At 44.9% G+C, this 24853-nt stretch overlaps 1 protein-coding gene across 1 annotated transcript in view; it reads left to right on the top strand.

Moving 5' to 3' along the window:
• Window positions 1-24853, top strand: part of ADGRL3 (adhesion G protein-coupled receptor L3) — a 2126115-nt gene that overhangs the window by 1639912 nt on the left and 461350 nt on the right. The window contains exon 10 of the mRNA XM_029600930.1: window positions 126-229. Coding sequence (XP_029456790.1) covers window positions 126-229 — 104 coding nt within the window. The remainder of the gene's footprint in view (window positions 1-125; window positions 230-24853) is intronic.

The following is a 24853-nucleotide window of genomic DNA, read 5'->3' as shown; positions in this document are numbered from 1 at the left end:
ATTTACTTCTTAGCTTTCAAAATATAATTTTAAAATGTAATTATAAGGTATGTAATTATTAAAAATAAAATGTTTGTTTGCTCTCCTTTTACAAGATAGATTTATTTCTCTGTTATTTTTTGCAGGTGTCGCAACCTACTTGTGTATAGCACCTGATGGAATATGGGATCCTCAAGGGCCTGATCTCAGTAACTGTTCTTCTCTATGGATCAATCACATAGGGCAAAAGGTAAGCAGTAGCCCATCAATGCAAATTTTCAACAGGCAATAATAGTTTTCGACTACGCCTTCAATTTACAATTAATTACTTGGGATTTGTTTTCAATTATGGAAATATTCTACAACAGTTTTAGTGTTTTCACATGCATTACATTTTCAAAAATAAGTCTTCCCTGTAACCAACCTTAGTAGCATACTCTGGTCTTAACCAATCCTTTAGTTTATATGTCACTTTAATAATTACAAATAAAATATTATGCACTAATCAGTTCCACATAATTTAATTTTCCATAGATTGATTGTCAACTTTTTTTTTTTTTTTTTGCATTTTTAAACAAAATATTTTTACCAGTATCGGCTCAAGCATTCGTTAAATCATGTAGAGACAGTAGTGTTAGCCGATTACCAGAAACCAGAAGTTTTCATTTCAAACATATTAGCTACTTTCCCATATATACCCACACCTTGCCTTGTGTCAGTCTCTCATGTTGACATGAGAAAGCTAATTCTCAAAACTGAGGTTGCAGACATTATCAGAGTTAAGCTCTTTGTGCTCTCTTGCTCTCCGGTGGAGCCTTAATTGTCTGGCCTCCGCAGCAGTACATACTGAAAAGCAGAAGGGGTGCCAAGCATCAGAACTCAGTAGTGGTGATGGGATTCTAATTTTTCCTCTACCTTCCCGCTTGTAACCATTTCATTTTCACTAGTGATTAGTTGTAAATGATGCTGGTTTGCTAGGATTTTACCCTTACTAAAAAGTTATAGTCCCAGTGAAACTATGCCATATTAATGGTATTTATGTAGCCCCCTTTCCCACAGGGCTCACTAGGAGGCTCACGGGCCAGAGCAGACCTGTGACCTGTTGGAGGTTCCCGCAAAGGGGGTAAAGATTGCTTTTTCAAGGCTCTTAAGTTTTCATCTTACAGGGGCTCCTCCACGCATCAGTTCAGGCAACATCAGAAACAGAACTCAGACTCCAAAATTGTTGTTCAAAAAATAATAGATCTTTTACTAGTGCTGAGGTTGGACAATACAAAGTACAAAATATTCTCAGTCTCTTTCAGCACTATCTACTCTCCCTTGGACAAGTCTGTTCCCTGGGATAAGCGCCCCTCCTCAACTAGGCCTTTCCCCAGACCCTGTTTAGAAAAATAGCTGTCTTCTTTCAATGCATATCCAGCATAGCTCTCTGCTTCAACAGCAGGGGGAATGAAGAAAAGGTGTTTTATATTCAGACATATACCAACAAGGAGAGAATTACATAGTCTGGGTAAAACAAATAAGCATGGGTGAAGCTTGCTTGTTACGGCGGTTACTACCCCAAATCAAGCCTGATACTTCACTTAGAATACATATCCAGCGCAGCCCACTGTTTCAACGGCAGGGGGGAATGAAAGGAGGATTTATATTCAAACAACCAACAAAGACTGAATTCACAGGCTGGGTAAACAAGCGTGGGAGAAGATGGCTTATTACAGCGGTTACTACCCCAAATCAATTAGCTGGATATTTCACTCAGATGCAGCTCCAGCACTGCTATCTACGATGGTGGGGGTGGAAGGGAAATAGAACCAAAAAAATTATTTAAAGGGACAAGAGTAACAGAAAAGTATGAAAAAAAAAAGTGTGAAAGCTTGCTGGGCAGACAGGATGGACAATTTTGTCTTCTTCTGCCATCATTTCTCTGTTTCTATATGTTTCTTTCCTTTCACCAACTTCTGAACTCCAGTGTCAGACAGGATCCCCACAGGACATCTCTTATTGTGGGTAGTCTCCGACCTCTAAGAATCCACCACTAAAGACAAAAGTCTTCTCAGGCACAAACCACTAAAAATATTCTTGGGCAAGGGTGAGGTATCCTCCTTCACCTCTCCTCCTAAGACCAATTCTGGTCTGCACACACCACTTTTCCCAGGCAGGAAATATTTCTGTTTCTCCTCACTCTTGGAACCTTATGTTCTTACGTTCTTTCCTATGAAAGGGTTAGGACTGCTGCTACCACTCTGCAAAGAGATAGATACAACTGGACTCCAACTCCTGGAATCCTATTCTCCAGACTCCTCTAGCCCTTGGTTGGCCAAGGTTGATTCTCCAGAAACTCCCCTGCATCACATGGGTGCAGAACCTTTATTTCGACTCCAATCCCCTCCCCCTCCCCATACACCTACTTACTCTGACTTCATAACTAATTAATTTATTGGCACACCAGGTCCTGTTGAAACCACTGTGGTCATTAAGGTTAAGGGAAAGATCTGCTAATAAAGGGGCAGAATTGTGATCCCTTTACATTTATTTTAAAACATTTATAATCTTATTTATGCTGTCAGTAGAGAAAGGAGAGACAGTTAAAAAAACAAACAAACAAAAAACAGAACAAAACCCATCAGTGGTTTGGGTGTAACATCATCAAATTAAACATTTAGACTAAAACAAATCAGTTGTATCCCTTGCCCCAGTTTCTCCTGACATGAAGGGGCTTGTCAAGGGCCATCACTGGACCCATTGCTTCTGCATTCTTCATGCATAGGAGGAAAAAAGTCAGTCTATCAAGGCCCTTAAGGTTTTGTTTATTTGTTTTGTTTTTTTTTAAACCTGGAGCTCCTCTGTAACTAATCCAATACAAAAGAAAAACACACTACACATGGTAGCTGTTGTTAAAAAAATAAATAAAATCCACAGCAGTACACTATGGTTTAGTGAATCGTTCAGTACCGAAAAATAAAGTCCATTATCACAAAAAAAAAAAAGTTTCAGTCCAAAAACTGTAGCAATATCTCTATAACTTGGTGGGAAAAACTCTCCTGGTCAGGCACCACCTCCTTCTTGGCACTTCCTCTGCTACCTGCTTCTCTGTATTCCCTCTTTCTATTTGATTTTAATTCTATTTCTTCCAAAATTCAAAACAGATGAGCCTATTTTTCAATCAGCAACATTCAGGACCTTCCTTTAAGTCCCTTTCGAACTCTCACAAAGGCCAATCGTCTTTCCAACCTTTGAGGAAATCCCTCTGACAAGAATCTTCAGGAAACTTCAAAATCTTCAGGAATCACTCTGGGACCCAAAGGAAAGACCTCTCTAATCCAGAATTCCTGGGCACCATGATCTTTGGCTCTGACCACCTTCCCAGGAGAAGAGGAGGAATGGTAGGCCTATTTCCTTGGAGAAATGACCCTCAATCAGCAACTCTTTCTTGAGAGAGTAACCAGCAAAGAAGAACCCTTAAACACAAGGGCACAGGAGTTTTGTTAAATTCATAAAACCTCCCACTGGGTAATATCAAATTTCTTTATACATCCTTACTCTTTTCTGACATCAATTACGACTGAGGCCAATGATGCACTAGCAAAGGGAAGTTCTGGCACCTGCTTACATTTATTTATTTATTTATTTGTAGGGTTTTATATACCGTTATTCGGTAGAGCCATCATAACGGTTTACAAATCTGCAATTATCATCCAACATATGCAATTATCTTACAATCATATAGTCAAATGGCCTAGACCAAATTAAGGTTTCACACTTACAAGAATATAAAAACAGATCAAGATAGAATCCAATGAAATAAGATCATTAAAATTCCTCAGAAAAATAATAAAACTAATTGATAAGTAACAAATAGTCAAACCAAGATTTATTGGTGAACCTAACAACTAATTCAAGAAAAAATATTATTTCAGGATTTAGCTAATCTTAGTTTCCTCATGATTGATTTACAAAGCCACATTACTGGACTAGTTTTTACTGGGATATACAGAAACAAGAAAGTTTTAAAATATAAACAAATATCACCTGTGAGGTCATTAAAAGTTAACAAAGAATTTTAAAGGAGGAGCCAATGTAACTCTTATAGTGCTGTGCTAATGTGGTCATAGTAAGACTATTCCATAATAAACAGGCTTGTGTGAACAAAAGACATAAGAAATTGCCATGCTGGGTCAGACCAAGGCTCCATCAAGCCCAGCGTCATGTTTCTAACAGAGGTCAAACCAGGCCACAAGAACCTGGCAAATACCCAAACACTAAGAAGATCCTATGCTACTGATGCCAGTAATAGCAGAGGCCATTCCCTAAGTCAGCTTGATTAATAGCAGTTAATGGACTTCTCTTCCAAGACCTTATCCAAACCTTTTTTAAACCCAGCTATACTAACTGCACTAACCACATCCTCTGGCAACAAATTCCAGAGTTTAATTGTGCATTGAGTGAAAAAGAATTTTCTCCGATTAGTCTTAAATGTGCTACTTGCTAACTTCATGGAATGCCCCCTAGTCCTTTTATTATTCAAAAGTGTAAATAACTGATTCACATCTACTCGTTCAAGACCTCTATCATATGCCCCCTCAGCTGTCTCTTCTCCAAACTGAACAGCTTTAATCTCTTCAGCCTTTCCTCATAGGGGAGCTGTTCCATCCTTTTTATCATTTTGGTTGCCCTTCTCTGTACCTTCTCCATCACATTATATCGATCCCTCAGCTGGAAACGCTGAGTTGTGCCATCCAATTATGTCCAACTATGTCACTATACCCCTCACATGTACACAGGGATTCTGCATGGCGAGCAAATTAGTCTTTGTGTTACCCAAAGCAGTCATCATGGGCCTACCATATTTCATGCTATATCATTTGCACATCAAGTGGTCCACATTACAGATTGCTAAATGGATCTCTAGTTTTCATGAGTGATGCCTTGCCAAAATTTTACTTGTGATTCCCTTGGCTCGGACCATTACCTTAGAGCTTTTGGCTCTACCGCCACAATATACAAAGTTTGTACATGTGTTCAGCAAACAGCAAATGGAGGTTCTGCTTCCCCATCACTGTATTGACTGTGCCACTGACCTGATCCCTAGCAAGGTTCTGCCCAAAGGCAGAGTATACCCACTCTCTTCCCCTGAAACATAGACTATGACCAACTATATTAAAGAGAATTTGGACAAAGGCGTCATTTTCCACTCCTCATCACCTGCTGGGGCTGGATTCTTTTTTGTAGGGAAGAAAGGATGGGTTGTTACTTCCCTGTATTGACTATCATGGTCTAAACTCCATTACCAAGAAGAATTGTATCCTCTTCCCTTGTTCTCTGAGTTCTTTGATCACCTTCGGAGGGAGCAGCTATTTACCAAGCTGGACCTTCGGGGGGCATACAACCAGATCAGGATCTGAGAAGACTGCCTTCAATACCCATGATGGACATTGTGGGAATACCTAGTGATGCCCTTCAGGTTATGTAACGCCCCTGCAGTCTTCAAATTTCTGGTCAATGAGATCTTCCAGGACCTCTGCTCCCATGTGGTAGTTTATGTGAATGATATCCTATTTTTCTCTAAGTCTTTACTGGAGCATCAACATCATATGAAACAAGTTCTCCACAGACTCTGTGAGCACCACCTCTATGCCAAGTTATTTAAGTGTAATTTGAACAGGAAGAGCTTCCCTTCTTGAGATATATTTTCTTCTGCCAAGGCCTACAGATGAACCCAGATAAATTAAAGGCCATACTGGAATGGCCCCGGCCCATGGGCCTCAAGGTGCTGCAGTGCTTCCTGTGGTTTGTAAATTACTATAGGCAATTTATTCATGATTACTCCTTCTTGGCGACTCCACTCACAGCCCTAGTGTGCAGACACTAAAACCTTGACCACAAATGCTATCCAAGCTTTTGTGTTCTCAAAGAGGAGTTCATCCTTGATAAGAGTCTACATCACCCAGACCCATCCAAGCCATTCATCCTGAAGGTAGATCTATCTATTCTCAGAGTAGGTGCTATCCTCCTGCAGCATAACCATAATGGTACTCTCGTAACTTGCTCCTATTTCTCACAAAAATTCTCTCTGGCAGAGAAGAACTATAGAGCTGGTGATCATGACCTGCTAGTGGTCATGCTAGCCTTAGAGGAATGGTAACAGCTGTTGGAAGGAGCTAAGCACCCAGTAATCATTTATATGGATCTCAAAAACCTAGAAACACCTAGCACAGGCGCAGAGGCTGAAACCCTGGCAAGCCCATTGGTTGTGGTTTGACTTCAAATGACTTCAAGTTGCAAATCTGCCCATGGAGAAGAACTGACGAGCCCATGCCCTCTCATGTTCCTTTGATACTGAGGGCTCTCAGGGGTCTCCATGAGAAAGATTGTAATTGCTGCCACATTCATAGTCCTTCCTGTGAAAACCATGGTTCCCCAGTGTCTACGCCAAAAGATTCTTCAGTGGACTCATGACTCCCACCTAGCAGGTCACCCAGGTATCAATTGAACCTTAGAATTAATCTCCTGACACTATTGGTGGCCCCAGATGAAGACCGAAGTAAGGCATTATGTAGAGTCCTATCCCATGAGTGCCATGAATAAAAGTGTGTGAGCTCGAACTTGGGGGTTGTTACAGCTGCTTCAAGCCTCTAAGGAACCCTGGACCACCATGGCCATTGACTTCATCACTGATCTTCCTCTTTCTGGCAACACCACCACTATATTTGAGGTACTGGATAGATTTTCTAAGATGGCATCCCTTCTGGGCCTCCTGCCAGCAACAGAATTGGCTAAACTCTTTGTCCAGCATATCTTTTGACTGCACAGACTCCCTCTTCACATTCTCTCATACTGGGAAGTACAGTTCATAGCCTGCATCTGGAAAGGCTTCTGCAGGAATTAGGTTGGATTTCACTACAGCTTACCAACCCTAGAGCAATGGACAAACCAAGCAGGAAAATCAGAGTCTTAGGGCTTTTCTATGAGACTATGTACCAACGGCAGGATAACTGGGCCTCTCTTCTCCCATGGGTTAAATTCTGCCATAATAGCCACATAAATATTTGCACTGGCTCATCACCCTTTTATATAGTGTATGGACGTCATCCCCGTACACCAAGACCTGTTCCTATTGCAGTCACTTGCCGGGCAGCTAACCTGATGGGTCATAAACTCCAATAACTTTGACAAAAGACACACCACCTCCTAGAGCAAGCAGCAGAGCAGTTTAAAAAAACAAGAGACAAAAAACATAATCTACCCCTCAATTTCACCTGGGAAGTATGGTTTGACTCAGCACTAAAAATCAGTGGTTGAAAATGTCCTCATTGAAATTTGCTCCGTGATTTGTGAGACCAATCCCCATTGAATGACAACTTGGTCCAGTAGCCTACATACTCAAATTATCTCTATCTCTGTGCATCCATGATGTCTTCCACATATCTCTTGTAAAACCTGCAATTCTCTTTTGACTGGGCCAACTGCCTCTCCAAGTCACAGAAGTCACCACAATCTAAAATCCAGAACATCTTGGATTCTTGGTGGGTCTGAAATCAATTACAGTATATAATCTCATGGAAAATCTATGGACCCAAGGAGGATTCTTGGGAGCCAGCCTCCAAGCCCCCCAGCTAGTACATGAGTTCCACCTGAGATTCCCCAAGAAACCCAAGCCCAGAAGATGGTGGAGGGGCTTTAGAGGAGGGGATTATGTTACATTTGGTGGCTCTTGGGATGACCCTGCAAGCCACCTCATTCACCCCCAATGTGGTCAGACCTGACCCGCGGACAGTGCAGAGCCTCCTGTACTGAATACTGCCCAGCACAGCCCAAGATGCCACGAGCTGCCACTCCCACCTCCATCCCTTAGACACGTGCTTATAGGACACCACAGCTGGAAACACTGAGCGGCACCCTTTGAAGATGTCAGGCTGACCAACCTAGTTAAGCAAGGGCCTCACAGTACTACCTCGCCTCTGCAATGGGACTCCTGCCTTAGCAATGCATGTTGCCTTTGAGGTCTTAGTTCCTGTGTTGTGCAGTCCTGATTCTTCATCCAGCCTTGCCTCATGTAGCCGTGTCTCACCAGCCTTGTCTCATCCAACATTCCTTGTCTAGCCTTGCCTTCTATTGCCTGTCTCATGCAATGTCTTCCATGTGTCCTTGTCCACCCTTGGTCTGAATTTTTGACCTGATTTCTTGCCTGGACCTGACCTCCTTTGTCTGCCAGCTGCCCTGATCTTGACCTGTTTCTGACCCCAGCATACCATTGGACTCTTGCTCTAGCCACTGCCCCAGGAACCTGCCTATGGCCTGCCGGCCACCAGAACCCAAGGGCTCAACCTGTGGGGAAAGGCGGCTGATATAGGTGAAGATCCAGTCTATCCCGCTATAAGGCACGTTTGCCAGCTGCCGGCATAAGCCTTGTAGGTTTGCCTATGACGCTGTGCGACCTGTACTGCAGCACACAGGGCTGACACCCACACCACCCTTCACAGTCTGAATCCAGTCAGATTTTAGACAGCATTATCCCTATCAAGATTCACTGGTTGAAACCGTTATTTATCATTAGTGTAGATTTGCTAGGCAATGCTGAATTTATATATGATTCTACCTTGCAAATAGAGGAGAATGTGGAAGAAGATAATGCAAGTTTCTTGTGAACTTGTATTCTGAATTGTACTGCAGCTCCCCAAATCTTCAGATCAATCAATCAAAATTTCTTTCATATTCAAAATGAAACAAACTTCTGTAGAATATACCCAGAGTAGCCTAACTTCATTCTGTCACATTAATTCTTAGGTTATCTACAAGAAACAGTACAAAATACTTTAGCAACTTTTTACATTAAGGCATTTGATAAATGATGAGTGCTACAAAACATTTATCACTGTTAAAAAAATGCATTAAAATGCAACACTGAAACCTCTCAGACTCAAAATTAGCAGGAGTTATTTGGTTGCAATATGCTGAACACTTTTATTATTAATGCACAGTGGTGCTTTCACTTGATTTCATTACAAACAGAGACCAGATGTGCATTTATACTACAGAAGCTGTGAGATGAATCCTTATTATAATAATTTAGATGCATTTATTCATTTCTAATAGTGTAGGAAGAAAGTCCAAGTTCGCCAGGATTTGGTGTGTTATTTTTGTAAGTCCTCACTACCAAGAAATTATTGTAAATGAACCTTGACAGAACTATATAGCCAACATTTTTTCTTATTTGGCTGTTTGGTGGTCCGGTAGTGATCTTCATTCTGTATATGCAAATAATGATATTCTACTCCCTTATACTAAAAATGCATAACTAAACCTCTATTTTGTACCTCATTAGTCCCTTCCAAAGTCAATATAATCCTCAATTCATTCTTAGTTTCATCTGGGGTTTTCTTGTTACAAACCTAAATGTCAGGCGTTTTATCTCCAGATGTAAAATGTAGTGATTTAACCATCTTTACCAGTTTTACTGTGAAGCTGGTTAAACTATTGTAAACATTTCCCCTTAAATTTATACGGAATTGATTCTGCTATTGAAATGTCTCTCTGCTGTTTAAGGACCATCTTTTTCTTCGATTCTGGTTTTCTGGTACATGAATCTCTCTGCAGGGATGGCCATAATAAACTCAAATTCAACATAGTAGCAAGGGTAAATAAGCCAAACAAGTCCACCTAGCTACAAGAGAAATGGCACTTGCTGAACATAGGAAAAGTATTTGTCTGTTCTTTGCCAGCAATGAGAACTACACCCAATGCTCATGAACAAAAGAATACCACAGAGTGCACGCAGGAGAGATGAGCTGTCAGCTCCTGCCATGAAGATAAAATTAGGCGAAATGGTACACACAAGGAAAACACCAAATTGTAGATTGTGGCATACCAAATATGGATACCACTTGAAGATATACAGTATATGGAGCCCCACAAGTAGCAATGCTGAACAACAACAAACACGTAAAGGGAAATGCTTAGATAACTGCTGTCCTGGAACCAGCCACAACTGGTCTTCCAGACCCTTATATCAGACGTGTCTGGGTCCTCAGTTAACCACTGGGCATCTGCATCTTACATCACCTGGGCCTCGTGATATGCAGGGTTTCCCAATTTAGTTGCTGGACAAGTGAGATGGTAGTAACCAGATCTGAGTCAGTCTGAAAAACACAAAAGAAGGCACTGGGTTCTAGGAATGTGCATCGGTGCCCGATCCTTTGCACTTTTGGGTTCCTGTGGCCGCAGGAAAATCTTGTTTTCCCGTGGATCGGCATTTTTTTTTTTTTAGTAAAAAATTGTTTTTCAGCTTAGTGTGCACTAAGAAAAATAACAAAAAGTAACAAAAAATAACCAAAATAAATGGGGTTTTTTTTGTTAGTACGCGCTAACAGGAGATAGCGCACACTAACCCGAAAAACGATTTTCATGAAAATTTGGGGGAAAAAGTGTTTGTTTCTCATTTTAACCGATATATAATGAATTAAGAAATATCTTACGATATTTCAATTTGTTGTAAAAATGATTCACATCCCTACTCGGTTCACTGGCAAGCTGGGGTCATAGTGAAATAGAAAGGCGTTGTTACTCCTTATTCTCAGCATGGTGCTACATATTGGCTACAACAAAGAAATCCTAATCTTTGCACACATAATGATGCCTCATTATTATGTATGTCTTTTTTGTACACTGTTTTGGTTGTCTGTTTATTGTGTCAGGGATGTGGTTTATAAGAAATTTAAATTACATATGTGAATGAATAAATAAATAGGGAAACTTATCAGATGGCAAGAGGGCCGACTAGGATCAGATTTTGGTGTCCCAAAGCTGGTTCAGGAAGACTAATTTGAGGAATGTCAACATTTGAGGGATTTCAACTAAGGGCTACTATGGTGAGCCATACTGTAGCCCTTTTGACACTAGTCAGTGTGCACAATGATGCTTGCATGTATATAAAGAGCAGTGTTTAAAAGACATTTGCCCAGGTAAATAGCCTGCTTGAAAATTGTTCACCATACATGCAGGTAAAAGTACACATGAGAAGGGCCGGCTTTAGGGGTGTGTGACCTGAGCAGTTGCACAAGATGCCAAGCAGTAGGGGGGTATCAGCAGACCCTTCCAATGAAGGCATTGGGCTAAAGAGTAGTCATGGTCCCTCTTCCGACAAGGCCCATAGGGCTGAAGAAGGATTACTACCCCTACCAGTGCGGCAAAGAATTATTACCAAGTGTTTCCCCTTCCCACATGGCTGAGGTGCTGCTACTGTCGCTCCCACTGAGAGAAGAGCAACACTGAGAGCCTAATAAATAAATAAACACTGCTTTTTGCTGTCACTGCTTTCTTTCCCAAGTGGTACAATGTTTGAATCATAGTAACATAGTAATGACGGCAGAAAGAGACCACATTATCTATCCAGTCTTATGGTTGTAACTGCCACTCCATGCAGGTTAACCCCAAGTCTTATGTTAAAGGTACTAATATTTACAATCAAAACCAAGCCACTGTCAAACCCATAACAAAATTACTGCTAGCAACATTTTATGGGGTGAGCAGCCTTCTTGATAATTCAGACAGTGCTGCTTGAACATGCTTTGCTTTTGGACTTGGCCATAGGAAGCAGTCCTGTGCTTTTTCCCCTAATGTCTGTGTATCAGTACCCCGGGCCATAAAAGTCGGGACCCAGCATTGGCTTTCATCTGAATTCACTTCCCCTTGACAGAGAGAGTAAGATGTCAGCAACAGCACTGGGAGTGCCAGGACCTCAGTGCTGCTCTCCTCTCAACAAGGTCAGGCCAAGGCAGGAATGGTAAGCAGTAGCAAAGAGATGAGGTTTGAAGAAGAGGTGGGGAAAGGGATGAAAGATAAGAGCAAGGAGGGAGGAATATAAAAAGGGGGTGCAGAGATAGAAGGCAAAAGCATGAGGGGAGGATGGAGGGGCAAGGATGAAAGAAAAGTGGAGGTAGACTTGGAAGTTACGAGCGAGGAGGAGACAAAGGAAGGTAAGAGTGTGGCTGCAGGTGTTTGTGTGAGTGAAGTTGATATTATTCACTGCGGGGACGGGGACATCAGTTTCAGTTTTTGCACAGGGCACCAATTAGTCTAAAGCTGGCTTTTTAATCAACACCACATGTAATTTTTACCTGTGGGAAAAATAGGCGGGGCTGTTTTGGGGGAGATGACAACATGCACAGTTTGGCATTTTCAGATCTATGCACGCTGTTTGTTAGTGAAAAAGCAGGTGCAAATTTCTGCAAGTACTTTTTCCTTAGGCAGTCTTCAGATGGAAAGTACCTGCAGACTTTTCAGCTTCTCGCATCATTTTGAAAATTGCCTGTGTGGTGTCCAGAATGACTGCTAATCTGTTTGGCCTCCTTTGGCACAACTGGAGGGTGTTCTCTTCTTCTTGGTAGCAGTGACCAACGCTTTTGGAACAGGACAGCAAAAGTGAGTGGTAGCACGCAATATTCTGTTTCCAGATGTGGCTGTTTATGTTGTGAAGGGCAGCTGTAGAGGAGGTGTTGTAGACACCACCTCCTGGAGTGGCGCAGGATGGCAAGGCTGGAATGGAGCTCTGAAGCAGAGTGCAAGTATCCACAGGAACAGACTGGAACTGTCTGCTGGAAAGCATGGACTGGAACAGCAGGAACAGGGTGGATCTGGGTGCAGATAAGAGTGGAGTGACTGCAGGTATACGTAGAACTGGAACAGACAGGGTCTGAGTGCAGGTAAACATGGACCTGAACAGCAGGAACAGACTGGATCCGGTGCAGGTAAGAGTGGAGTGAATGCAGGTATATGTGGAATTGGAGCACCGGAACAGATAGGATTTGTGCAGGTAAGCTTGGAAGTGGGACTCTGGAAACAGGGTCCAGAACAAGAAAACTAGGACAAGGACTACACAGAACATGGAACATAGAATGCCCAAAGGCAGTGTAAGCAAGGAAGGTCCCGAGGGGCAAGCCAGAGATAGACCTAAAACAGGGAGAGACCTGGGAGTCTTGGAACTAGGCCAAGGATCAGGAAACAGAGAGACCTAGTATCATAGAAGAGACTTAGCTCTCAGGGCTAGGCCTTGGATCAGGAAGCAGAAAGGCCTAGGGCAGGCCATAAGGCAAGGAAGGATCAGAAGGCCTGCAGGCCACAGAAGAAACAGAAAGGCGGATGGCCACAAGGCAAGACCAAGACAAGCTGGGATCAGAAGACCCAGAGGCCAGGAGATAAGGCAAAGTAAGGCTGGGGTCAGAAGGCCTGGAGACCACAAGACAAAACTAGGAATGGCTTGAAAAAGCCACAAGGCAGAGATGGCTAGAGCAGGGAGCCAAGAAGGACTCAGTGATGAAGCACTGAGGGGAAGGGCAGGAGTCTGAGTGTAGTGCAGGCAGGCAAGGGGGGGGGGGGCGGGATAGCCTTGGCAAGAGAGCTCCTGAGGGTTCCCTGCTGGCATGGAGGCTGAAGCACAGGCTGAGGACAGGTGCTAGAGAATGCTGGAGAATAGTTCAGAGGAGAGCTCACTGGGGTCCTCTGGTGGAGGGAAGACCACACAATGGCCGGAATTGCAACAGTTTAGTTATGGTATAGCTACTCTCATGTCATGCATGCCCGAACAGGTATGAAATAACAGTTTTCTAATGCAGATGATGATAGTGATAAGAGCTAGGGATGTGAATCGTTTTCCATATTGTCTTAACGATAGAAATCGTGTGGCAGGGCAAGAAAATCGTCTTAGGCACGATTTTTTAGTTAAAAAATCGTTAAAAATCGTTTTTTCCGGTTAGTGCGCACTAACTGAAAATGATACAATTTGACACTTTTCAGGTCAGTTAAGGTCAGTTTAGGAATGAATATTTATTCCTATTGGCTGCCCTCTTATTTATTCATGTTACCAAGTTTCCTACTGACAGTATATGGGGGATGGGAAATGGAAACAGTTGGTAGCTTGACAAAACAAGTAATGTGATCAGTCAATGTGACTAGAACTTGTGCCCTAACCCTGATACCAGGGGTATTGTGATCTTCCTGCACACAGTGCCCTATCCCTATTAATACCAGGAGTGTTGTGATCTTCCTGCACACAGTGCCCTATCCCTAATACCAGGGGTGTTGTGATCTTCCTGCACACAGTGCCCTATTCCTGATACTGGGGGTGTTGTGATCTTCCTGCACACAGTGCCCTATTCCTGATACCGGGGGTGTTGTGATCTTCTTGCACACATCCCGATATCAGGGATAGGGCACTGCATGCAGGAAGATCACAACACTCCTGGTATTAATAGGGATAGGGCACTGCATGCAGGAAGATCACAACACCCCTGGTATCAGGGATAGGGCACTGTGTGCAGGAAGATCACAATACCCCGGAGGAGTGAGGGTCAGGCAGCTCCCCCCTGTCTGTGAAGCCAGCCTCTCACTAGTAATGCAGGGAGGGAGCTGTCTCAGACTTCACCATCCTCCCCCCCCCCCCCTTACCCACACACCATTCACTAGCTGGGACATGGGGGAAGTCAGGAGTGAGGGTCAGGCAGCTCCCCCCTGTCTGTGAAGCCAGCCTCTCACTAGTAATGCAGGGAGGGAGCTGTCTCAGACTTCACCATCCACCCCCCCCCCCCCTCACCCACACACCATTCACTAGCTGGGACATGGGGGAAGTCAGGAGTGAGGGACAGGCAGCTCCCCCCTGTCTGTGAAGCCAGCCTCTCACTAGTAATGCAGGGAGGGAGCTGTCTCAGACTTCACCATCCTCCCCCCCCCCCTCACCCACACACCATTCACTAGCTGGGACATGGGGGAAGTCAGGAGTGAGGGTCAGGCAGCTCCCCCCTGTCTGTGAAGCCAGCCTCTCACTAGTAATGCAGGGAGGGAGCTGTCTCAGACTTCACCATCCTCCCCCCCCCCCTCACCCACACACCATTCACTAGCTGGGACATGGGGGAAGTCAGGAGTGAGGGTCAGGCAGCTCCCCCTGTCTGCGAAGCCAGCCTCTCACTAGTAATGCAGGGAGGGAGCTGTCTCAGACTTCACCATCCTCCCCCCCCCCCCTCACCCACACACCATTCACTAGCTGGGACATGGGGGAAGTCAGGAGTGAGGGTCAGGCAGCTCCCCCCTGTCTGTGAAGCCAGCCTCTCACTAGTAATGCAGGGAGGGAGCTGTCTCAGACTTCACCATCCACCCCCCCCCCCTCACCCACACACCATTCACTAGCTGGGACATGGAGGAAGTCAGGAGTGAGGGACAGGCAGCTCCCCCCTGTCTGTGAAGCCAGCCTCTCACTAGTAATGCAGGGAGGGAGCTGTCTCAGACTTCACCATCCTCCCCCCCCCCCTTACCCACACACCATTCACTAGCTGGGACATGGGGGAAGTCAGGAGTGAGGGTCAGGCAGCTCCCCCCTGTCTGTGAAGCCAGCCTCTCACTAGTAATGCAGGGAGGGAGCTCTCTCAGACTTCACCATCCTCCCCCCCCCCTCACCCACACACCATTCACTAGCTGGGACATGGGGGAAGTCAGGAGTGAGGGTCAGGCAGCTCCCCCCTGTCTGCGAAGCCAGCCTCTCACTAGTAATGCAGGGAGAGAGATGTCTCAGACTTCACCATCCTCCCCCCCCCCCTCACCCACACACCATTCACTAGCTGGGACATGGGGGAAGTCAGGAGTGAGGGTCAGGCAGCTCCCCCCTGTCTGTGAAGCCAGCCTCTCACTAGTAATGCAGGGAGGGAGCTGTCTCAGACTTCACCATCCTCCCCCCCCCCCTCACCCACACACCATTCACTAGCTGGGACATGGAGGAAGTCAGGAGTGAGGGTCAGGCAGCGCCCCCCTGTCTGTGAAGCCAGCCTCTCACTAGTAATGCAGGGAGGGAGCTGTCTCAGACTTCACCATCCTCCCCCCCCCCTCACCCACACACCATTCACTAGCTGGGACATGGGGGAAGTCAGGAGTGAGGGTCAGGCAGCTCCCCCCTGTCTGTGAAGCCAGCCTCTCACTAGTAATGCAGGGAGGGAGCTGTCTCAGACTTCACCATCCTCCCCCCCCCCCCTCACCCACACACCATTCACTAGCTGGGACATGGGGGAAGTCAGGAGTGAGGGTCAGGCAGCTCCCCCCTGTCTGCGAAGCCAGCCTCTCACTAGTAATGCAGGGAGGGAGCTGTCTCAGACTTCACCATCCTCCCCCCCCCCTCACCCACACACCATTCACTAGCTGGGACATGGGGGAAGTCAGGAGTGAGGGTCAGGCAGCTCCCCCCTGTCTGTGAAGCCAGCCTCTCACTAGTAATGCAGGGAGGGAGCTGTCTCAGACTTCACCATCCTCCCCCCCCCCCCCTCACCCACACACCATTCACTAGCTGGGACATGGGGGAAGTCAGGAGTGAGGGTCAGGCAGCTCCCCCCTGTCTGTGAAGCCAGCCTCTCACTAGTAATGCAGGGAGGGAGCTGTCTCAGACTTCACCATCCTCCCCCCCCCTCACCCACACACCATTCACTAGCTGGGACATGGGGGAAGTCAGGAGTGAGGGTCAGGCAGCTCCCCCCTGTCTGTGAAGCCAGCCTCTCACTAGTAATGCAGGGAGGGAGCTGTCTCAGACTTCACCATCCTCCCCCCCCCCCCTCACCCACACACCATTCACTAGCTGGGACATGGGGGAAGTCAGGAGTGAGGGTCAGGCAGCTCCCCCCTGTCTGCGAAGCCAGCCTCTCACTAGTAATGCAGGGAGGGAGCTGTCTCAGACTTCACCATCCTCCCCCCCCCCCTCACCCACACACCATTCACTAGCTGGGACATGGGGGAAGTCAGGAGTGAGGGTCAGGCAGCTCCCCCCTGTCTGTGAAGCCAGCCTCTCACTAGTAATGCAGGGAGGGAGCTGTCTCAGACTTCACCATCCTCCCCCCCCCCCCTCACCCACACACCATTCACTAGCTGGGACATGGAGGAAGTCAGGAGTGAGGGTCAGGCAGCTCCCCCCTGTCTGTGAAGCCAGCCTCTCACTAGTAATGCAGGGAGGGAGCTGTCTCAGACTTCACCATCCTCCCCCCCCCCCTCACCCACACACCATTCACTAGCTGGGACATGGGGGAAGTCAGGAGTGAGGGTCAGGCAGCTCCCCCCTGTCTGTGAAGCCAGCCTCTCACTAGTAATGCAGGGAGGGAGCTGTCTCAGACTTCACCATCCTCCCCCCCCCCCCCTCACCCACACACCATTCACTAGCTGGGACATGGGGGAAGTCAGGAGTGAGGGTCAGGCAGCGCCCCCCTGTCTGCGAAGCCAGCCTCTCACTAGTAATGCAGGGAGGGAGCTGTCTCAGACTTCACCATCCTCCCCCCCCCCTCAACCCACACACCATTCACTAGCTGGGACATGGGGGAAGTCAGGAGTGAGGGTCAGGCAGCTCCCCCCTGTCTGTGAAGCCAGCCTCTCACTAGTAATGCAGGGAGGGCGCTGTCTCAGACTTCACCATCCTCCCCCCCCCCCTCACCCACACACCATTCACTAGCTGGGACATGGGGGAAGTCAGGAGTGAGGGTCAGGCAGCTCCCCCCTGTCTGTGAAGCCAGCCTCTCACTAGTAATGCAGGGAGGGAGCTGTCTCAGACTTCACCATCCTCCCCCCCCCTCACCCACACACCATTCACTAGCTGGGACATGGGGGAAGTCAGGAGTGAGGGTCAGGCAGCTCCCCCCTGTCTGTGAAGCCAGCCTCTCACTAGTAATGCAGGGAGGGGGCTGTCTCAGACTTCACCATCCTCCCCCCCCCCCCCTCACCCACACACCATTCACTAGCTGGGACATGGGGGAAGTCAGGAGTGAGGGTCAGGCAGCTCCCCCCTGTCTGCGAAGCCAGCCTCTCACTAGTAATGCAGGGAGGGAGCTGTCTCAGACTTCACCATCCTCCCCCCCCCCCTCACCCACACACCATTCACTAGCTGGGACATGGGGGAAGTCAGGAGTGAGGGTCAGGCAGCTCCCCCCTGTCTGTGAAGCCAGCCTCTCACTAGTAATGCAGGGAGGGAGCTGTCTCAGACTTCACCATCCTCCCCCCCCCCTCACCCACACACCATTCACTAGCTGGGACATGGGGGAAGTCAGGAGTGAGGGTCAGGCAGCTCCCCCCTGTCTGTGAAGCCAGCCTCTCACTAGTAATGCAGGGAGGGAGCTGTCTCAGACTTCACCATCCTCCCCCCCCCCCTCACCCACACACCATTCACTAGCTGGGACATGGGGGAAGTCAGGAGTGAGGGTCAGGCAGCTCCCCCCTGTCTGCGAAGCCAGCCTCTCACTAGTAATGCAGGGAGGGAGCTGTCTCAGACTTCACCATCCTCCCCCCCCCCCTCACCCACACACCCTTCACTAGCTGGGACATGGGGGAAGTCAGGAGTGAGGGTCAGGCAGCTCCCCCCTGTCTGTGAAGCCAGCCTCTCACTAGTAATGCAGGGAGGGAGCTGTCTCAGACTTCACCATCCTCCCCCCCCCCCTCACCCACACACCATTCACTAGCTGGGACATGGGGGAAGTCAGGAGTGAGGGTCAGGCAGCTCCCCCCTGTCTGTGAAGCCAGCCTCTCACTAGTAATGCAGGGAGGGAGCTGTCTCAGACTGGTATCAGGGTTAGGGCACTGTGTGCAGGAAGATCACAACACTCCTGGTATTAATAGGGATAGGGCACTGTAAGAGATGACTGTAGTAGATTGAATAAAGATCTGATGTTTCTGCTCTCCTCACACCAAACAAAAACAACACACAAGCAGAGAAGCCCTTCTTACAAAGCTGAGCTAGTGAGTTAAGTAGGAGGAAAAGTAAACATACTGGTGCCAGTGTGGCTACTTAAAAAATACACTTACCAACAATCAATTACATATATTTGAACTGTGTACAGTTCCAGCCAGGACCACCTTTCTAAAATGCACAGTGATTGGCAAATTCAACATGCACTAGCATTTCAGGTGCCTGCTAACAAAAATAATAAACAAACAAGTTCTAGTCACGTGAGTGCTGATCATTACATTACTTTTTTTGTCAAGCTTCCAACTGTTTCCATTTCACATCCCCCCAACCATATTGGTAACATCAATAGATAAGAGCACAGCCAGCCAATAGGAATACATACATACATATTCATTCCTAAGTGACCTTTACTGACCTGGGAAGTGTGAACACTTTGTTTCATTTTCTGTTGGTGTTCGTTAGTTTCCAGTTCCATTTCCCATCCCCCCAACCATCACCTCAGTGGTAACCTTGGTAATATCAATAGATAAGAGGGCAGCCAGCCAATAGGAACACATATTCATTCCTAACTGACCTTCAGTGACCTGGAAAGTGTTTATTTGTATCATTTTCAGTTAGTGCGCACTAAATCGAGTTAGTGCGCAGTAACGGGGAGTTAGTGCGCACTAACTCGAGTTAGTGCGCACTAACACGATTTAACGATTTTTAACGATAAATCGTTAGAATTTCTATTGTATCGTGTTCTATAACGATTTAAGACGATATAAACATTATCGGACGATAATTTTAATCGTTGAAAAACGATTCACATCCCTAATAAGAGCCTAACATGGACCTGTCAGGGGTAGCCTCTTGGAAAGCATAGCTTCTAGTATTTATAACTTCTGGTGCTGTTTGAGTGGTGGCCTTTAGGGTGCAGAGATGGAATCATTTGTTGTGACAAATGAGAGTTCTTTATCCAGTTTACCCAGTCTAGTTGTCCTGTGTAGGATGTAGTGAGGTGTGAGGGTAACTACTGAATGGTCTGTATAAAGGAAAGTTGAATTTTCCTTGGATACTGAAAATTCTATATATTCAGGGGCAAGACAGCTGTCATTGAGTCAGATTGAATAGAAGTTACATCAAGGTAATTAATAAAGGAGATGAAAAATTGCAAAGATGGGGAAACTTGAATTTTTTACATTGCTAAAATACATACTTTTTATAAGAACAACATATGTTCTCCCCACCACCACCAAATTTAGAGGCTGTCAGTGTTGGAGACATGCAAGTTAAGCTTTGACTGTATATGACTTGCCTTTAGTTTACACTAATGGCATTTGTCAAGCATGGTCCATTACTTCCTTCACCTTTTTCTGTAGGGGACCAATATGAACAGAGCAAGTTTTCTTCTCTGAGAAAATATAATGGTACTTGTGCATATTGGATGAGGTAAATAATTTGTTCCATGCCTTAGAGCGTGCTCATCCTGTTTGTTTTATTTTATTTTGAGACCAACCTTTTCAAGCTCAGAATAGCATCTGAAGCTTCAGTTAACTGTCCTGAGTAGCTATTCATGTTGGCATTCTTTCAGGCCTTTAAATTGGTGAATCAAATCCAAAAAGGTCAATATTCAAAGGGATCTAGTAAAGATTTAGCTGACTAGATCGAAGTCTTGACCATGCTAATTGACGGAAATTAGCCAGTCAAATTCTGGGCAGGCCTGGGGGTAGGGTTGGATTTTGGTGGAGAAAGCTATGTGGCTAGTGCTGATTTTCAGCGCTAGCCAACTAACTTGCCTGGCAAATCTAGGCACTTTAATAGCAGGCTTAGATTTGACTGGTCAACTGCCTTCTGTTCTCCCTGACTGTGAATTTTAAACAAGAGAAATCTCACCACTGAGACACTAATTTGCCAAATTCTCTTTCTTCCTTATGTAAAAGATAAAGAATACGTCTCCATTGCCTGATAATGGTGCCCTTCCTTTCTCCGGCATAGAAAATTTGTTTTAATGTTCCCTGTGGTCCATTCCTCTCTCCTCCTTCCCTTCCTCATGTAATTTTTTAAAAAGACAGAATACCTTGACCTATCCTTCTGAGCTCCCTTCCTTTCAATTTCAATTTTTGGTAAAGAAAGATTTTGTTTGGTCCATCGCACCTCCCTGGGGGAATAGACTGCAGGGACTTAAAAAAAAATTATATGCAGAGGTAGAGAAGGTGCTGGGATCATGGGGCAGGGGACTTTTTCTTCTATTGTGTATATGGGAGAGGGAAGGAAGTATGATCATGGCCTGGTGGAGTGAGAAAGGGGATTAGTGAACTTGACTGGTTATTAGCTTTGATTTTCAGCACTTGCCGGCTAAGATTTAGGTAGGCAGACTTGAGTTGTGTAGATCAAGCTGGTTAAGTGTTAACCGGCTAGATTTAGATACATTTTTAGCTGAAAATCTAACCAGTTAGGTTCAAGCTGAAAATGTCCTTAAAGATAACTGACTAAAATTAACTAGTTAATTTTCTCAGTGAATTTTTGAATATTGACCCCATAGTAAATGGTGAACTATTTTTCACCATCAGTCATATTAGAAGAATTCTGGGACATCTAATTATCAGGTTCCAAGTTTAAAACCAAACAGGAAATTCATTAACTTGTAGAATACAAAGCTACAGGTTGCCATGGAGACTAGTAATATAACTACATTCAAAAAGGATTAGACAATTGAATGAAAGAAAGATCATTTGCAGCCTATTTAATATTTTATTTATTTATTTATTTATTAAGGCTTTTATATACCGACTTTCTTGATACAAATCAAATCAATTCGGTTTACAATGAACTAAGTAGAATATACAATTAACCAATCAACAAGAGATACAGAGCATACAGTTACATTATAACAAGGAAGCCTTAACTTGGAGTAGGAAAATAAAGAAGGGGTGAACGGAGCAATAAATATATAAAGTGCAATAAAATAGAATAAATACTATATACAGAGGAGGGGGCAAGGAGTCAACCTCTCTTTAATGGATATTATGCATGAGAATTTGGAAAATTTTGTTTACAGAGATGTGTGGTGTACAATATAACAGTCAGGGGTGGTACCCTGCTTTCAGGAAATATTTACACTATTATTAGACCCTGGGAGGATAAGACAGTAGATTGACAACTCTACATATGCCCTATATCTTACACACTACCTGTAAGCACCTGCTACTTGCTAATTTTGGTGACAGAATGTTGGGCACTATGGACCTTTGGTCTGAATCAAATTGACAAATCGAATAGAAATTACTGGACATATTTTTACAAATCACATCTAAATTCATTAAAATTTATGACTTTTACTCCATCCCATGCAAACAACTTTTCTATGTATAGAATGTTTGGAAGAAATATATTTTTAAAATAGTTTTCCCAGATTTTCTGAAGATATTTACTGTAGAATCAATGAACAGTTTCCATTAAAAGATTTCAATTGCACAGTTTCAGCTATGGAGAAACTGTGCAATGCGTACTGACTCTGGACTGCAAAATGTAAGTAATTTTGTAATAGCATGAGCATCCGGGGCTTCCTGCTCCCTCACGCTCACCCAATCACAACCCTATACAAATGGCATTCAGTAAAGTGCAATACACTAATATTGGTTAGGACTTTTCAGCTTGGAGAAGAGACGACTGAGGGGGGATATGATAGAGGTGTTTAAAATCATGAGAGGTCTAGAACGGGTAGATGTGAATCGGTTATTTACTCTTTCGGATAGTAGAAAGACTAGGGGGCACTCCATGAAGTTAGCATGGGGTACATTTAAAACTAATCGGAGAAAGTTCTTTTTTACTCAACGCACAATTAAACTCTGGAATTTGTTGCCAGAGGATGTGGTTAGTGCAGTTAGTATAGCTGTGTTTAAAAAAGGATTGGATAAGTTCTTGAAGGAGAAGTCCATTACCTGCTATTAAGTTCACTTAGAGAATAGCCACTGCCATTAGCAATGGTGACATGGAATAGACTTAGTTTTTGGGTACTTGCCAGGTTCTTATGGCCTGGATTGGCCACTGTTGGAAACAGGATGCTGGGCTTGATGGACCCTTGGTCTGACCCAGTATGGCATTTTCTTATGTTCTTATGTTCTTATGGTGATAAAAGTCTGCAGCTTTGTTTGTAAAGCTAACCCAAGCCAGACTGTATTCCGAACATTGAACCAAACTCCAACCCCATCCTGACCCCCATCTGGTGACTTGGTGGCCGTTCACCGTGACCCAGGAGCCAGGACCACCTTCAACCCAACCTGAGGCTTCAAAAACTTCCAGCAAACCCCCATGCAATGAACTCTAACTCCTAATGCGATGTCCTAGCATCAGAGACCCCGAACTTTCCACACTCTCAAAGCCTCTCCTTAGCACCCCTTTACAGCAGTAGGCCCCAAAAAAAAAAAAAAAATCCAAACTGCAGTGGCTCAGGTTCCTGTGACAATTTAAACAATAACCAAAGGGTGGGATGGGAAGGAAGGCCCTCTTCAGCCTCAGGATCAAAAGAAGGAGGCAAACCAACACTCCCTCCTTTTAATCCCGCCGCAACTCCAGCCCCCCTCCCCCACGTCCCTGCAGTCCAGCCTCCAAGAGGAAATCTAAAATCCTGGGTGATGATTTGATCCACAGGGGTGGGGAAGGAAACGCCACTACTCTGGCACTGGCCAGAACGCCCTTTCCCTCCGCTTCCCTGTTATACTCAAGGGTTTGTGAGGCGAGTAGGGCCCGGAGCTGTGTAACGTTTGGCAGCCAGGACCCTGGCGGACTGCCTCCCACTGATATTAAACCGAGACTGCTTTATGTTATAGCACAATAAGAAAAGAAGGAGAAATGACAGAAACCATTAACTTTTCACAGAGCTTTAATGTTACAGAAAACTTTTGGTGACAAAATCTTATGGGGGAAAAAATGCATTATAAAATAATGCAATCCCTGCATTAAACAGTTTAATATCTTTGATGAAATTTCATAAAATCTAATTATGTTGTTGTTGCAGATGGGTGAGTAACGTGTTATTAATTCATTGTTCAGGGAATTGATTTACTTGCAAATAGATCATCTCTCAGTGCTAGCTCTATTTCTAAAATCCTTGATCTTACACGCTTAAATCAGGAGAGTTTTCTTCCCTAGACAAGCTTTCTATGTTATGTTTGAATACATTATAATCAAATGGGATATCCATGCTGGCCTAATGACATTCTTTCATGCGTGCAACCAAGGAAAGTGCATACAGGTTGGGCAGAGTCACTGTCTGCTGTACCTAAGAGTGAAAATGAAAGACATTTATTCATTTCCTGTTCTGTTCTATTATAAACCATTTTGTTGTGGTTTACAGTCCTGGGCAGTACTTTGAGTGACCTTCTGAAGACCAGGGAGGCAGTTTATAAATTTGTTAAATAAATACATAAATAGGTCAGCCGTAAGGTCAGACATCATAAATAAATATATTTAGATTTATTTCCTCCTTGATTTGTGTGGCTACCTATTCATTAAAATGATGATGAAATTACATGTACAATGAAAATCTTTATTCACCACCTCCTTTCTATCACAACTTCCAAACCCATTATCTTAAGTGCACATTCCCACTGTCAATAAATTCATGTGGGGTTCAAGGTTTGCAGTGTCTCTAGACAGTATCGTATGGAAACTGGAAGTCAAGTCAGTAAAAAGTAGCTGTGCCAACCAGCCCAGGGAGAGGGGTTCAGGAGGGTGGGTAGGCCTTATTTGTTTGTATTGATTGATAATCCACTTTTCGGCACTAACGTGGATTACATTCAGGTACTATAACTATTTCCATATCCCCAGAGGATTCACAATCTAATAGAAAGTTTTACCAAGTTGCGAGAAATTACCACTGGATGGAAGAAATATTGTGGGGGTGGTCCCACAATATTTGCCCCCTTCCCAGGAAAATAGTGCAACAGTTTTGCAGCAATATTTTTTAGTACAGGAAAAATCCACAGTAAAAAATATCATCATGAAAGAGCGAAAAATGCACAATGATGGCCCCATTCACCTGGAGCTGCCATAGGTTGAAAGGGTCATCTGGCCTAAAAAGTGACAAAATCCCACAAGGGGGTCTTGGCAGACCCCCATCCCCCTTCCACCTCCACCTGCTGTGGCAGCCTTGTACAAAAAAAAATAGAAAAAATAGATTTAAAATGTTCACAGCAATGA

Source organism: Rhinatrema bivittatum, chromosome 1 (assembly GCF_901001135.1).
Source record: "Rhinatrema bivittatum chromosome 1, aRhiBiv1.1, whole genome shotgun sequence".
In the NCBI taxonomy this organism is placed as follows: domain Eukaryota; kingdom Metazoa; phylum Chordata; class Amphibia; order Gymnophiona; family Rhinatrematidae; genus Rhinatrema; species Rhinatrema bivittatum.
Note: the sequence above shows the minus strand (reverse complement) of the source record. Positions and strands in the feature narration are given on the sequence as shown.